Below are 14,016 nucleotides of genomic sequence, written 5' to 3'. Positions count from 1 at the left end.
TTAATGCACAGAAATCTCTGGCATTCCTATATACTAATGATGAAAAATCTGAAAGTGAAATCAAGAAAACACTCCCATTTACCATTGCAACAAAAAGAATAAAATATCTAGGAATAAACCTACCTAAGGAGACGAAAGACCTGTATGCAGAAAATTATAAGACACTGATGAAAGAAATTAAAGATGATACAAATAGATGGAGAGATATACCATGTTCTTGGATGGGAAGAATCAACATTGTGAAAATGACTCTACTACCCAAAGCAATCTACAGATTCAATGCAATCCCTATCAAACTACCACTGGCATTTTTCACATAACTTGAACAAAAAATTTCACAATTTGTATGGAAACACAAAAGACCCCGAATAGCCAAAGCAATCTTGAGAACGAAAAAAGGAGCTGGAGGAATCAGGCTCCCTGACTTCAGACTATACTACAAAGCTACAGTAATCAAGACAGTATGGTACTGGCACAAAAACAGAAAGATTGATCAATGGAACAGGATAGAAAGCCCAGCGATAAACCCACGCACATATGGACACCTTGTCTTTGATAAAGGTGGCAGGAATGTACAGTGGAGAAAGGACAGCCTCTTCAATAAATGGTGCTGGGAAAACTGGACAGGTACATGTAAAAGTATGAGATTAGATCACTCCCTAACACCATACACAAAAATAAGCTCAAAATGGATTAAAGACCTAAATGTAAGGCCAGAAACTATCAAACTCTTAGAGGAAAACATAGGCAGAACACTCTATGACATAAATCACAGCAAGATCCTTTCTGACCCACCTCCTAGAGTAATGGAAATAAAAACAAAAATAAATGGGACCTAATGAAACTTCAAAGCTTTTGCACAGCAAAGGAAACCATAATCAAGACCAAAAGACAACCCTCAGAATGGGAGAAAATATTTGCAAATGAAGCAACTGACAAAGGATTAATCTCCAAAATTTACAAGCAGCTCATGCAGCTCAATACCAAAAAAACAAACAACCCAATCCAAAAATGGGCAGAAGACCTAAATAGACATTTCTCCAAAGAAGATATACAGAATGCCAACAAACACATGAAAGAATGCTCAACATCATTAATCATTAGAGAAATGCAAATCAAAACTACAATGAGATATCATCTCACACCAGTCAGAATGGCCATCATCAAAAAATCTAGAAACAGTAAATGCTGGAGAGGGTGTGGAGAAAAGGGAACACTCTTGCACTGCTGGTGGGAATGTGAATTGGTTCAGCCACTATGGAGAACAGTATGGAGGTTCCTTAAAAAACTACAAATAGAATTACCATATGACCCAGCAATCCCACTACTGGGCATATACCCTGAGAAAACCAAAATTCAAAAAGAGTCATGTACCAAAATGTTCATTGCAGCTCTATTTACAATAGCCCGGAGATGGAAACAACCTAAGCGCCCATCATCGGATGAATGGATAAAGAAGATGTGGCACATATATACAATGGAATATTACTCAGCCTTAAAAAGAAATGAAATTGAGCTATTTGTAATGAGATGGATAGACCTAGAGTCTGTCATACAGAGTGAAGTAAGTCAGAAAGAAAAAGACAAATACCGTATGCTAACACATATATATGGAATTTAAGGGGAAAAAAAATGTCATGAAGAACCTAGGGGTAAGACAGGAATAAAGACGCAGACCTACTGGAGAACGGACTTGAGGATATGGGGAGGGGGAAGGGTGAGCTTTGACAGGGCGAGAGAGAGTCATGGACATATACACACTAACAAACGTAGTAAGGTAGATAGCTAGGGGGAAGCAGCCGCAGGGCACAGGGATATTAGCTCGGTGCTTTGTGACAGCCTGGAGGGGTGGGATAGGGAGAGTAGGAGGGAGGGAGAGGCAAGAGGGAAGACATATGGGAACATATGTATATGTATAACTGATTCACTTTGTTATAAAGCAGAAACTAACACACCATTGTAAAGCAATTATACCCCAATAAAGATGTTTAAAAAAAAAAAAAAAAGAAGAAAAAAAAAAGATTGCACAAGCTGTGTGAGGCGTGGGGGGAAAAAATCAGATTTCATTGAGGTATAATTTGTATATAATAAAATCTACCAAATGTATGCAGTCATGAAACCACTACCTAGAACAATTCTTTCACCCCCAGAACTTGCCCTGTGCCCCTTTGTGATCAGTTCTCTTTCTTTAGCTTCTGGCAACCACTTTCTGCTTTCTATTCCCATGGTTTTGCCTTTTCCAGAATGTCATATACAGTAGTCTTTTGGGACTGACTTCTTTCACTTAGCGTAATGATTTTGAGATCCACCCATGTTGTTGTATCAGTAATCGGTTTCTTTTTATTGCTGAGTATGAGTCCATTGTATGGACCACAGTTTGTTTATTCATTCACCAGTTGATAGACTTGGTTGGATTGTTTCCAGTTTGGGGCTATTACGAATTAAGCTGCTGTGAACATTTGCATACAGATCTTTGTATGGACAGATGTTTTCAATTCACTTAGGTAAATATTTGGAAGTAAGATTGCTGAGTGTATAATAAGTGTATATTTACCTTAATAAGAAATGACCAAACTGTTTTCCAAAGAACTGTATAGTTTTGCATTTCCACCAGCAATGTATGAGAGTTTTAGTTGCTCCATATCCCCTTAGCACTTGGTATTGTCGGTCTTCTTTGCCATTCTAATGGATGTGTAGTGGTGTCTTACTGTGGTTTTTAATTTACATTTCATGGATGACTAACAGTGATGAGCATCTGTTCATGTGCTTATGTTTGCCATCCTTATTTCCTCTATAGTGAAATTTCTCTTCAAATCTTGCCCATTTAAAAAAATTAAGTTTTCTTTTTATTGAGATATAAGAACTGGGCTTCCCTGGTGGCGCAGTGCTTGAGAGTCTGCCTGCCGATGCAGGGGACACAGGTTCGTGCCCTGGCCAGGGAAGATCCCACATGCCGCGGAGCAGCTGGGCCCGTGAGCCATGGCCGCTGAGCCTACGCGTCCGGAGCCTGTGCTCTGCAACGGGAGAGGCCACAACAGTGAGAGGCCGCGTACCGCAAAAACAAACAAAAAAAAGTGAGATATAAGAACTATGGATAAAGTTCTTTAAATATAAAGTTCTATAAATATTTTCTTCCATATGTGGCTTTTTTTTAATTCTCTTAACAGTATATTTTGTAGAGAAGTTTTTTGTTTTAATAAATTTATTTATTTATTTATTTGTGGCTGCATTGGGTCTTTGTTGCTGCGCACGGGCTTTCTCTAGTTGCAGCAAGTGGGGACTACTGTTCATTGCGGTGTGCGGGCTTCTCATTGCGGTGGCTTCTCTTGTTGTGGAGCATGGGCTCTAGGTGCACAGGCTTTAGTAGTTGTGGCACGCGGGCCCAGTAGTTGTGGCTTGCGGGCTCTAGAGCTCAGGCTCAGTAGTTGTGGCACGCGGGCTTAGTTGTTCCGCAGCATGTGGGATCTTCCCGGACCAGGGCTCGAACCCGTGTCCCCTGCATTGGCAGGCAGATTCCTAACCACTGTGCTACTAGGGCCACCAGGGAAGCTGAAGAGCAGAAGTTTTTAATTTTGATAGAGTTTAACTTATCACTTTTTAATTTTATGATGTTTTTAATCTAAAAACTCCACTTTTTTTTTTATCTAAGAATTCTTTGCTTAACCTAAGCTTATAAAGATTTCCTCTGTATTTTCTTCTATATAATTTATAATTTTAGCTCTTACATTTAGGTCTATGGTTCATTTTGAGTTAATTTTTGTATATGGTGCAAATTAAGGATTGAGTTTCTTTTTTTCTTTTCTTTTTTTAAATTTCCCTTCTGATTTCTTCTTTCACCCTTTCACTTCTTTCAGTGATTCATCTTATTGATTATTTATAAGTGTGTTGCTTAATTTCCAAATATTTGGGAATTTTTAAATATTTTTCTCTTACTGATTTTCAATTTAATTCCATTATGGTCAGAGAACATACATAGTATGATTTCAGTCCTTTTAAATTTGTTGAGGTTTACTTATGGCCCCAAATATTTTATCAACTCAATCTTTTTTAAAAAATAGTTTCTTTTTCATTATTCTATATCTAAAAGTGACACTTTACCAAATTACTATTTCATATGCCATTTTTATTTTTGAAAAGGTAATGAGTTACAATTGTACTTTACTTAATTGTTAAGAATGATTATTACTTTACTGTGTAAATAATTTTACTCTAATACTGTGTTGATATTTGCTATTTTTGCCTTACTGTAGCCACAAATTTGTAAACTGTTCTTCCCTTTTTATGCTCTTCATAGGTCTAAGATCTGGCAAACTTGGTGAACAGTGTGAAGCAGTTGTCCGCTTTCCCAGGCTCTTTCAGAAGTATCCATTCCCCATTCTCATCAATTCTGCTTTCCTAAAGTTAGCTGATGTTTTCAGAGTTGGGTAAGTCTTTTTAAGGCCTTGGTGTCCTAAAGCACATCGTTCATATTTCTTTATTTTATATTGTGGTCTGTATTCTTTTTGGCTTTTAGGACTTCCACATGGTTCATTACCATTTTAATGGATGCACATGGCAATTTGCAACAAATTTTGGTGTGAAATTTAATGGCATTTTAAGCAAAAGTGAAGGATATAAGTCAGAGAGTACTTATTTCTTTGGGGGACAGGATAATTCAAAATTAAGACAACCTTAATATATTATTGTATATTTCGGAAATATCTGTGGCTTTGTGCAGATATTTCTGATTTAACAGTTTATTTTATAACATGAAATTACATGTTACATGAGATTATGGGTCACTGTGAAGTGCCTGAAACATGTAAGTAAGCACTGAATATACACCTGTTTTTTTCCCTCTGCCATTCCCTCTCCCACTTCTTTCCACCCTTCTCCATGCATTCATGTGCTTATACACACACCAAATCAGACTTGGAGAAATGATGTTGTAGAATTAGCTTGAGAGGAAGATGACCATCTCCTTGGTTATAATATGACTGAGGAGATTGAGTTTGGGGTCCAGGGCTTCTCTTTCTGTTACTACTGTTTTGGTGCCTTGCAGTAGGACTGCAGGCTTTGCTAACTGCTTATGCTTAGCACGCATCTCATGTACAGTTGGCCCTCTGCAACTAAGCATTCTGCATCCATGGGTTCTACCAACCATGGGTCAAAAATATTTGGAAAAAAAATTCCAGAAAGTTCCAAAAAGCAAAACTTGAATTTGCCACACATTGGCAACTATTTACATTGTATTTACATTGATTTATATAGCATTTATATTATATTAGGTATTGTAAATAATCTAGAGATGATTTAAAAGTGTGTGGGAGGATGTGCAAATACCATGCCATTTTGTATAAGGGATTCGAGTCTCCAAGCGTTTTGGTATGGCAGGAGGTAGTCTGGAACCAGTCCCCCTCCCCACCATGGATATCACAGGATGACCGTACAGACTTTAACTCTTTCAGTGGTAAGACAGAGGATATTAAGATTGAAAAACATTGGCCTATTGCTAAAATGTATTAATATCATTAGTGTTGCTTTGATTCCTAATTAAATATTACTTTATAAAGTGGTCTAATTTATTTTATCTGTGGTTTTTCATAGAAACAATTTCCTGAGGCTATGTGTTCTTAAAGTTACTCAACAAAGTGAGAAGCATTTGGAGAAGATTCTAAATGTGGATGAATTTGTGAAGAGGATTTTCTCTGTGATTCATAGTAATGATCCTGTAGCAAGAGCCATCACACTCCGGTATACTCTGTTATGCTAATGAGTCACCACAAGATTGTTTGAGTTGTGATTATATATCCCCAAAAGGCAATATATTTACTTCTATCATTTTGAATATTAAGAATTTATTTTTGTTTTTTCTACTAGCAGTCACTGAGAAAATATGGTAACCATCCTAATCTGTAAATGCCTTGCAGCTAACCATCTATGATACTGTTTTGGTAACTTACGTTTGAAATATTTCTCTTTGTGGGTGGATGTTCTGGTCTGATAACTCTAAGGTGAATGTGGCTTAGCCTCAGCTTATTTTGAACTTTTACCTTCCTGACCTTGTTCTACTGTTTCATGTCAGTTTTCTGTATTCATCCTTGGTTATGTGCTTGTTTTTTTATATGATAATTTATATTTGGACTCCTTGGAGAATGCCAGATATAACCATATTAGTTTCTTCAGCCTTTTCTTTTCTTTCTTGGCATTAAAAAAAATTTTTTTTAAGTTTTGTTAGAATTTCATTTTGTAAGCCTTATATCCAGCTTGAACCAATATCCTCATTTTAGGTCTATCATCTATGAAATTATATGCATAATTTTTGGATTGTTTGAAACTCACTTTCCTAAACTCTTCCTTCCTCAATTCTGATATGAGCCCCAGGGAGCATTCTCCTCTCTTCTCTTGATATTGAGGAGAGATTTGAAAATCATGATACAAGTAATCACTGATGTTGAAAAAAAGATTGGGAAGTCTTACTTTTTACTTTGCGGATCTGCTTAATAACAAAAGTATTGAACTCGTAATGCTTTGCTAAAGTGGACTTCTTTATACAACACTGGAAAATTGATATTTTGATGCTTTAATAATTTAAAAGTTTCTTTTACTGGGCTCTCTTTGTTACTTGGCATGTACTTCAAGGTGATTCTTAAAAGTTTTGCTTGTGTTAAATAAGCCATGTTAGTTTTTCTGACATATTGAAGTATGGAAAAGTGTTTAGAATTTGAGTCACTGCTTGATTTCTAAAATTGATACTTTATTAACCTGAGATTTATGGAATGACCTGTAAACTTTAGTTGTGGTAATTTAGCTTTGCCTGTTTCTTCCTTTTCTGACCTTGAGCTTATTGTATTTCCATTCTTCTTGGGTTTCTCTGTTTGTGCAGGATGTTGGGAAGTCTGGCATCAATAATTCCTGAGAGGAAGAATGCTCATCATAGTATTCGTCAGAGTCTGGATTCACATGATAACGTAGAAGTTGAAGCTGCTGTTTTTGCTGCTGCTAACTTCTCTGCACAGTCAAAGTAAGCGTAGGCCTTTTATAATTTGGCTTCCCAGGAAGAGGTTTTGAAGGAATAACTCATCTGTGTATGTAAAACACTAAGGGATACAGAAAAATGTAAATTGCAAGGTGTATTTTCCAAGAGGGTTTCCGTCATGTTGGGAAAACAGGACTTAAATCCATAAAACAGAAAAGTTAAGTACAGATGTTGGCATTAACTGTAAATGAAATTAGAGTTTCCAGAAGGATGGGATCAGCATGGGATTAGAGTAGTTGGGGAAGGCTTCACTGGGGAGCAGAAGCTTTGTCTACTGAACAGCCTTCCCCAGACATACAGTCCTAATACTAAATTGCTGCTTTCTTACTGTCTTCTCAAGTTTAGCTTTTTGGCAGTAGAACTGTGCACAGTTTGACAGAGACAGTAACTTGAGTTGAAACCAATTTTAATTTCTTTGGGATGTCATAGTCTACTATCTTACAAAACAGTATATCTGTGTGTGTGTGTGTATATTTTTTTTTTGATGAAATGTTGACCATAGTTTTATTACTATGTTTGACTTGCTTGATTATCCTCTCTAAAAAATATATATTATTCCCTTTAGTGACTGATGGGGAAGTAGCATTGCTTTCTGGAGGACATTTTGGTAATATGTATTTTGCTTCAAACATGTACATTCCTTTGACCTAGAAAATCCACTTATAAGAACTTATCCTAAGGAGTCAGCAATGTGTACTGATATTTACTTACAAGGATGCTAGTTATAGGGTTATAGAAACCAAAAAAATTAGTAACAACTTAAATTCCAATGGAAATAGGTTACATAATAGGTTATATGATATTATAGATTTATTTAAAAAACAAGTATTTATATTTACGGAATAGAAAAAAGACTAGAAGTATATATATCGAAGTATTGCCTCTGGTTGGTAAGATGGTTATCTTACTTTTGTTTTCTTTTTTACAAATTTCTGTATATCCTGCTAGGAGCAAGTTTTGGTTTTATAATCAGATGACTAATGAATTTTTTTTTAATAAAAAGTAGCATTTACATTAAGAGCCTCTGCTAAATTTGGATAAGACTTGAAAGAGTTAATCACCAACAGTCTTCCTTTATATTTTATTAATACATGCACATTCTTCTCTTCAGCTGCTCTTATGAAGCCTTCAGAATTCCAGGATTACTCACTGGAAAAGGAGATTAAAGAATAGAAAGCATATAGTCTTTAATTCACTGATCGAAAGTAGTAGCTGTGGCAATAATTGAGGAAGAGAAATAATCTGAGTAAAGACATTTCCTATTTGTGCTTTTGAACGTTGGCATTTTTTTCTTATTGATGACCAGTAAACATTTAACAGTTTATGTAGAAGCAGTTTTTCACATACCAGGCTTCAATATGGTATACTTGTGATTTGTGATGTTTAAAAATACCAAATTAGTGCAATAGGGAAGTCTGAAGGGCCTATCTAGATGTATCAGTGTGAATAAGCAAATACGTCTTTTTCAGATTAGCATTTACCTCTTCCCCCAGAAGTGATGACCTGGCTTGAGATCAAATATCTCAACCAATACTGATGGATTTTTATGTTAGTATCTCCATCAATTTTGGATCTTAAACAAATTAGAGAAACTGGCCAAAAAAGACCTTAAGAATTTATTTAATCCAGTTTCCACCTGTCTGCTACCACAACCACATGTGACTTGTTCTGAAAAAGGTTATAATTTTTAAGAGCTAGTCCCAGAGCAGGAGTTGCAAACCCAAATGCCTTCAGGGACCAGGGAGGCATTGTCAATGAGAGAAGTGACTTCACGTGGTGACTGTGGTGAACCGAAGGGTGCACTCACCATCCAAAAGGAGTAGCCCCTTGGTACCAGTAGGTGGTAACAGTGCAGGAGTGTATGACCAATGGTGTGACATCGGAATTTGGGGGTGGGGGGTGGTGGGAAGAAGCTGGAGAATGGGATTATTCTGTTTATTTCACCATACAAGACTATATATTCTTAACATATTCTTAATGCTGACATATTCACCATACAAGACTATATATTCTTAACATATTCTTAATGCTTTAAATTAAGAATTAAAAAAAATATTATTAGACCAAAAAAAAAAGAAAAAAAGAAAAGAAAACCGCAGGCTTCTAACTTGCAGTTTATTGACCCTAGAGGAATGTAACAGACTTTTAAACTTTGAGTTGTTATCAAAGTTATTATATGGTTAGTGGGACTTCCCTGGTGGTGCAGTGGTTGGGAGACTACCTGCCAACGCAAGGGACACGTGTTCGAGCCCTGGTCTAGGAAGATCCCACATGCCGCGGAGCAGCTGAGCCCATGCACCACAACTATTGAGCCTGCGCTCTAGAGCCCACGAGCCACAACTACTGAGTCCGCACACCAGGACTACTGAAGCCCGCGCGCCTAGAGCCTGTGCTCCACAGCAAGAGAAGCCACCGCAGTGAGGAGCCCGCACACTGCAACAAAGAGTGGACCCCACTCGCTGCAACTAGAGAAAGCTTGAGCAGAGCAGCAAAGACCCAACGCAGCCAAAAAATTAAAAAAAAAAAAAAAAAAGATACTATTTTTTAAAAAGTTATTATATAGTTAGTGAAGAAATACTTAGTGACTATCCATCATGTCCAGACTCTATTCCAAGCACCAGGAATACAGAAGTAGAAAAGATGAATGACCTGTTGTGATGTAAACACAAAATAGTTTCAGCTGCTCATTAATGTTATGGAAAAATAGAGCAGTGTTGTCATTGTGACGATGACCTGAGTGAGCTGCTTAGGTAGAGTGATCAAGGAAGGCCTCACTGAGAAGGTGACATTTGAGCTGAAACTGGGTCCTGAAGAAGAGGCAGCAATCTAGAGGAAGGATACTCCAAGCAGAAGGAATAACAAGTACAAGAGCACTCTGAAATGTGAACAGATCATCTATACATACCTAATACGCCTTTTGCCTTATACCTGAAAGACATTTACAACTTACTTTTTCTTATCAAATGTGAGGCTGATATCAGAGCAGTAGTTTTGAAACTATTTGGTATCAGAATCCCTTTACACTCTTCAAACATTATTGAAGTCCTCAAAGAGGTTTTTTTGTTTATATGGATTATTATATCAACTGATAGTTACTGTATTAGAATGAAAATGCCTAAATTTTTAAAATATTTATTAGCTCATTTAAAAAGTAACAAATTCTGGGGCTTTCCTGGTGGCACAGTGGTTGAGCGTCCGCCTGCCGATGCAGGGGACACGGGTTTGTGCCCCGGTCTGGGAAGATCCCACATGCCGCAGAGCGGCTAGGCCCGTGAGCCGTGCCCGCTGAGCCTGCGCGTACGGAGCCTGTGCTCCACAACGGGAGAGGCCACAACAGTGAGAGGCCCGCGTACCGCCAAAAAAAAAAAAAAAAGTAACAAATTCTTAATATGTTAACATAAAAATATCTTTATGAAAATAATTATTTTCGAAAACAAGAATCAATTTTGTGGGAAGAGTGGCGTTGTTTTACATTTTTACAAATCTCTTTAATGTCTGGCTGGATTCTCATATCTGATTCTGTGTTCACTGTTTCTGTTGCAATGTTATTTTGGTTAAAATATGTGAAAAAAATCCAGCCTTACACAGATATATAGTTGGAAAAGAGAGGAGTGTTTTTAAAGGCTTTATAGGTAATTATGTATGTTTCTTTGATACTATACCAAAACTAGAAAGTGTTGGTTCTTAAAGGTTAATTGCCCTGTGAACTCTAAAACCACCAGTGAATATGTACTGTTACATTGAAAGCCATTGGCCTCTCTTACCCGTGTATGGTTTTATAACTTAGATATTGGTCTTCTGAAAAATATTGGTTCACTGTGTTATGCAGGTCTTGCAAATGTTGACCTTTTTCATTGTAAAATATCAAAGGATCACATTTGTTACTATCACCACTGATCTCATCAGGAAGGTCTGTGAATATTAAGCTGTCAAGCTCATGGTGACAGATACAAGTTTTCTGAAATGCTAATTTTTGCTTAGAAGCTGAGATTGGCAAAAAATTTTCCCAGTTACTTTCCTTAAAGTTACAAGCTTTCTTTATTCATCTTTTTAGAAAATATCTGCAAATAGCTAACTCTGAATAATTATGGAATTTCATGAAAAAAAAATGGGTAGTTCATGTCGAAACTCAAATGACTGCATGGTACTTTTCCTGCAGACAACCACTGTGTACTTGATGTGTGCTTTCCATTTTGTCAGAGAATATTAAATAATATCTTAATGGCAGAAAATGTTTTATATAGACATCTAAACTGAAGAGGGGAAGTATTCCATGCCCTGTGTATAATTTATCATGACTAAAAGAGCCAAGTTAGATCATATTATCTGTACCTTATTTCCTTACATGTTATATAATGTTTTATCCCAAACATTCATGTTATTAATAATTTTTGCAACATTCAGTGATATTTCAATTGCAACAGACTCAAAAGCAACACCTTGGAAAACACTTTACACATATATAATATTTTTAAAATGCCTACTTTGTTTTTAATTTTTATTTTATTTTTTTAATTGAAATATAGTTTGTTTACAATGTTGTGTTAGTTTTAGGTGTATAGCAAAGTGATTCAGTTATGCATATATATCTATTTTTCAGACTCTTTTCCCATATAGGTTATTACAAAATATTGAGTATAGTTCCCTGTGCTATACAGTAGGTCCTATTTGTTATCTATTTTATATATAGTAGTGTAGTTTTATGTATAGTAGTTTTATATATAGTGTAGTTTTATATATAGTAGTGTATGTTAACCCCAAACTCCTAATTTATCCCTCCTCCTCCTCCCCCTCCCCCTTGGTAAGCACAAGTCTATTTTCCATGTCTGTGGGTCTATTTCTGTTTTGTATATAAGTTCATCTGTATTATTTTTTTTTGATTCCACATTTAAGCTGTATCATATTTGTCTTTTTCAGTCTGGCTTACTTAGTATGACAATCTAGGTCCATCCATGTTGCTGCAAATGGCATCTTTCATTCTTTTTTATGGCTGAGTAATGTTCCATTGTATATATGTACCACATCTTCTTTATCTGTTCATCTGTTGATGGATATTTAGGTTGTTTCCATGTCTTGGCTATTGTAAATAGTGCTGCAGTGAACATTGGGGTGCATGTATCTTTTCAAATTATGGTTTTCTCAGGGTATATGCCCAGTAGTGGGATTGCAGGATCATATGGTAGTTCTATTTTTAGTTTTTTAAGGAGCCTCCATACTGTTCTCCCTAGTAGCTGCACCAATTTACCTTCCCACCAGCAATGTAGGAGGGTTCCCTTTTCTCCACACCCTCTCCAGCATTTATTATTTGTAGACTTTTTGATGATGGCCATTCTGACTGGTGTAAGGTGATACCTCATTGTAGTTTTGATTTGCGCTTCTCTAGTAATTAGCGATGTTGAGCATCCTTTCATGTGCCTTTTGGCCATCAGTATGTCTTCTTTCTTCTTCGGAGAAATTTCTGTTTAGATCTTCTGCCCATTTTTTGATTGGGTTGTTTGTTTCTTTGATATTGAGCTGTATGAGCTGTTTGTGTTATTTGGAGATTAATCCTTTGTTGCATCGTTTGCAAATATTTTCTCCCATTCTGTAGGTTGTCTTTTTGCTTTGCATATGGTTTCCTCTACTGTGCAAAAGCTTTTAAGTTTAATTAGGTCCCATTTGTTTATTTTTGTTTTTATTTCCATTACTCTAGGAGATGGATCCAAAAAGATTTATGTCAGAGAGTATTCTGCCTGTTTTCCTCTGGGAGTTTTATAGTATCCAGTATTACATTTAGGTCTTTAATCTAAAAAATGGCCACTTTTAAATAATTTGGCTCTTAGTAAGATGCTATCCATATTTCCTACTGCGTTTCTACTACTTCATACTTACTCTGTTTTTCTAAAATTCAGAATATTTGGTATATATTTTATTGTTTACGTAAGTGATCGCTTGTGTGTTGAAAGCTTCTCTTAATTAAAAGTGCGTCCTAAAACATTGTAGACCGAGATAGTGACCTTGAGTCTTTCAGACAGTGTCATTTAGTAATGCACATTGCAACAATGCTCATAAATCAGAGCATTTTTCCTTGAAAATCATGTGGGAACAGCGTTGGCATAAACCCACTGCTGTTTGGAGTTTTGGTTTCAGTTGCATTTCTTACCCCACCCCTGGCACCTGACCTTAGGAATATTAGTTACGATTTGGAGTATTGCATTTCTCCTGTGCTTACTGTGTTCTGTTTCTTTTAAGCCCTCAGAAAACTGAAGCAAATTTAATTGTTTGGTTTTAAAAATTTTGCTGTTTTCTCTTTCCAAAGGGATTTTGCTGTAGGAATCTGTAACAAAATCAGTGAAATGATTCAAGGTATGTATGCTTCATTTGGTATTATGAAGTAACTTAATGGGATTTATATTAATAATAGCTGCTAACATCTATTGAGTACTTACTGTGTGCTAGTCACTATTCATTCGTTTATTCATTCAAATAATGTTTATTAAGTGTCTTCTAAATGCCAGAACTATCCTAGGTGCTTAGGATACAGTAGTACACAAAACAAAGCCCTTGCCCTCATGTAACCTACATTCTATTGGTGGAAGGGTTGGCGGTGGCAACAGATAAGTAAATTTATGACATACCAGGTGCTGCGGAGAACAAGTGCGGTAAGAAGGATAGAGAGTCCCCAGAGCAGATGGCAGGATAGAAGGGGGGAAGCTGCTGTTTTATATATGTTGATCAAGGAAGACTTCTGATAAAGTGATATTTGAGTGAGAAATACAGATATTTAGGGAGAAAACGTTCTGACCTGGGGGAGAGCTGTGCTGTTAGGAGCTCTGGGACTCTCTTCACTCTGCTAATGTCCCTCCAGTATCTTGCAGCTGCAACGAAACTCAAATCCAAATTCCTCACTGTAGCCTACAAAACCTTAGTATTCTAATCTCATCTTCCATACTGTGCTTCACATGTATTACCCCATTTACCCTCATAATATTCATAAAAGGAAGTTCTGGGGTTACAGC

At 36.5% G+C, this 14,016-nt stretch overlaps 1 protein-coding gene across 1 annotated transcript in view; it reads left to right on the top strand.

Annotated features, from left to right (window-relative positions):
- Window positions 1–14,016, top strand: part of INTS7 (integrator complex subunit 7) — a 104,077-nt gene that overhangs the window by 19,069 nt on the left and 70,992 nt on the right. The window contains exons 2-5 of the mRNA XM_029229096.1: window positions 4,295–4,424; window positions 5,587–5,733; window positions 6,866–7,003; window positions 13,317–13,363. Of these exons, the coding sequence (XP_029084929.1) occupies window positions 4,295–4,424; window positions 5,587–5,733; window positions 6,866–7,003; window positions 13,317–13,363 (462 nt within the window). The remainder of the gene's footprint in view (window positions 1–4,294; window positions 4,425–5,586; window positions 5,734–6,865; window positions 7,004–13,316; window positions 13,364–14,016) is intronic.

This window comes from Monodon monoceros, unplaced genomic scaffold (genome assembly GCF_005190385.1).
Source record: "Monodon monoceros isolate NGI ecotype Baffin Bay Population unplaced genomic scaffold, NGI_Narwhal_1 Super_Scaffold_18, whole genome shotgun sequence".
Taxonomy (NCBI): domain Eukaryota; kingdom Metazoa; phylum Chordata; class Mammalia; order Artiodactyla; family Monodontidae; genus Monodon; species Monodon monoceros.
The sequence above is the reverse complement of the archived record's forward strand: the minus strand, read 5'-3'. Positions and strand labels throughout refer to the sequence as shown.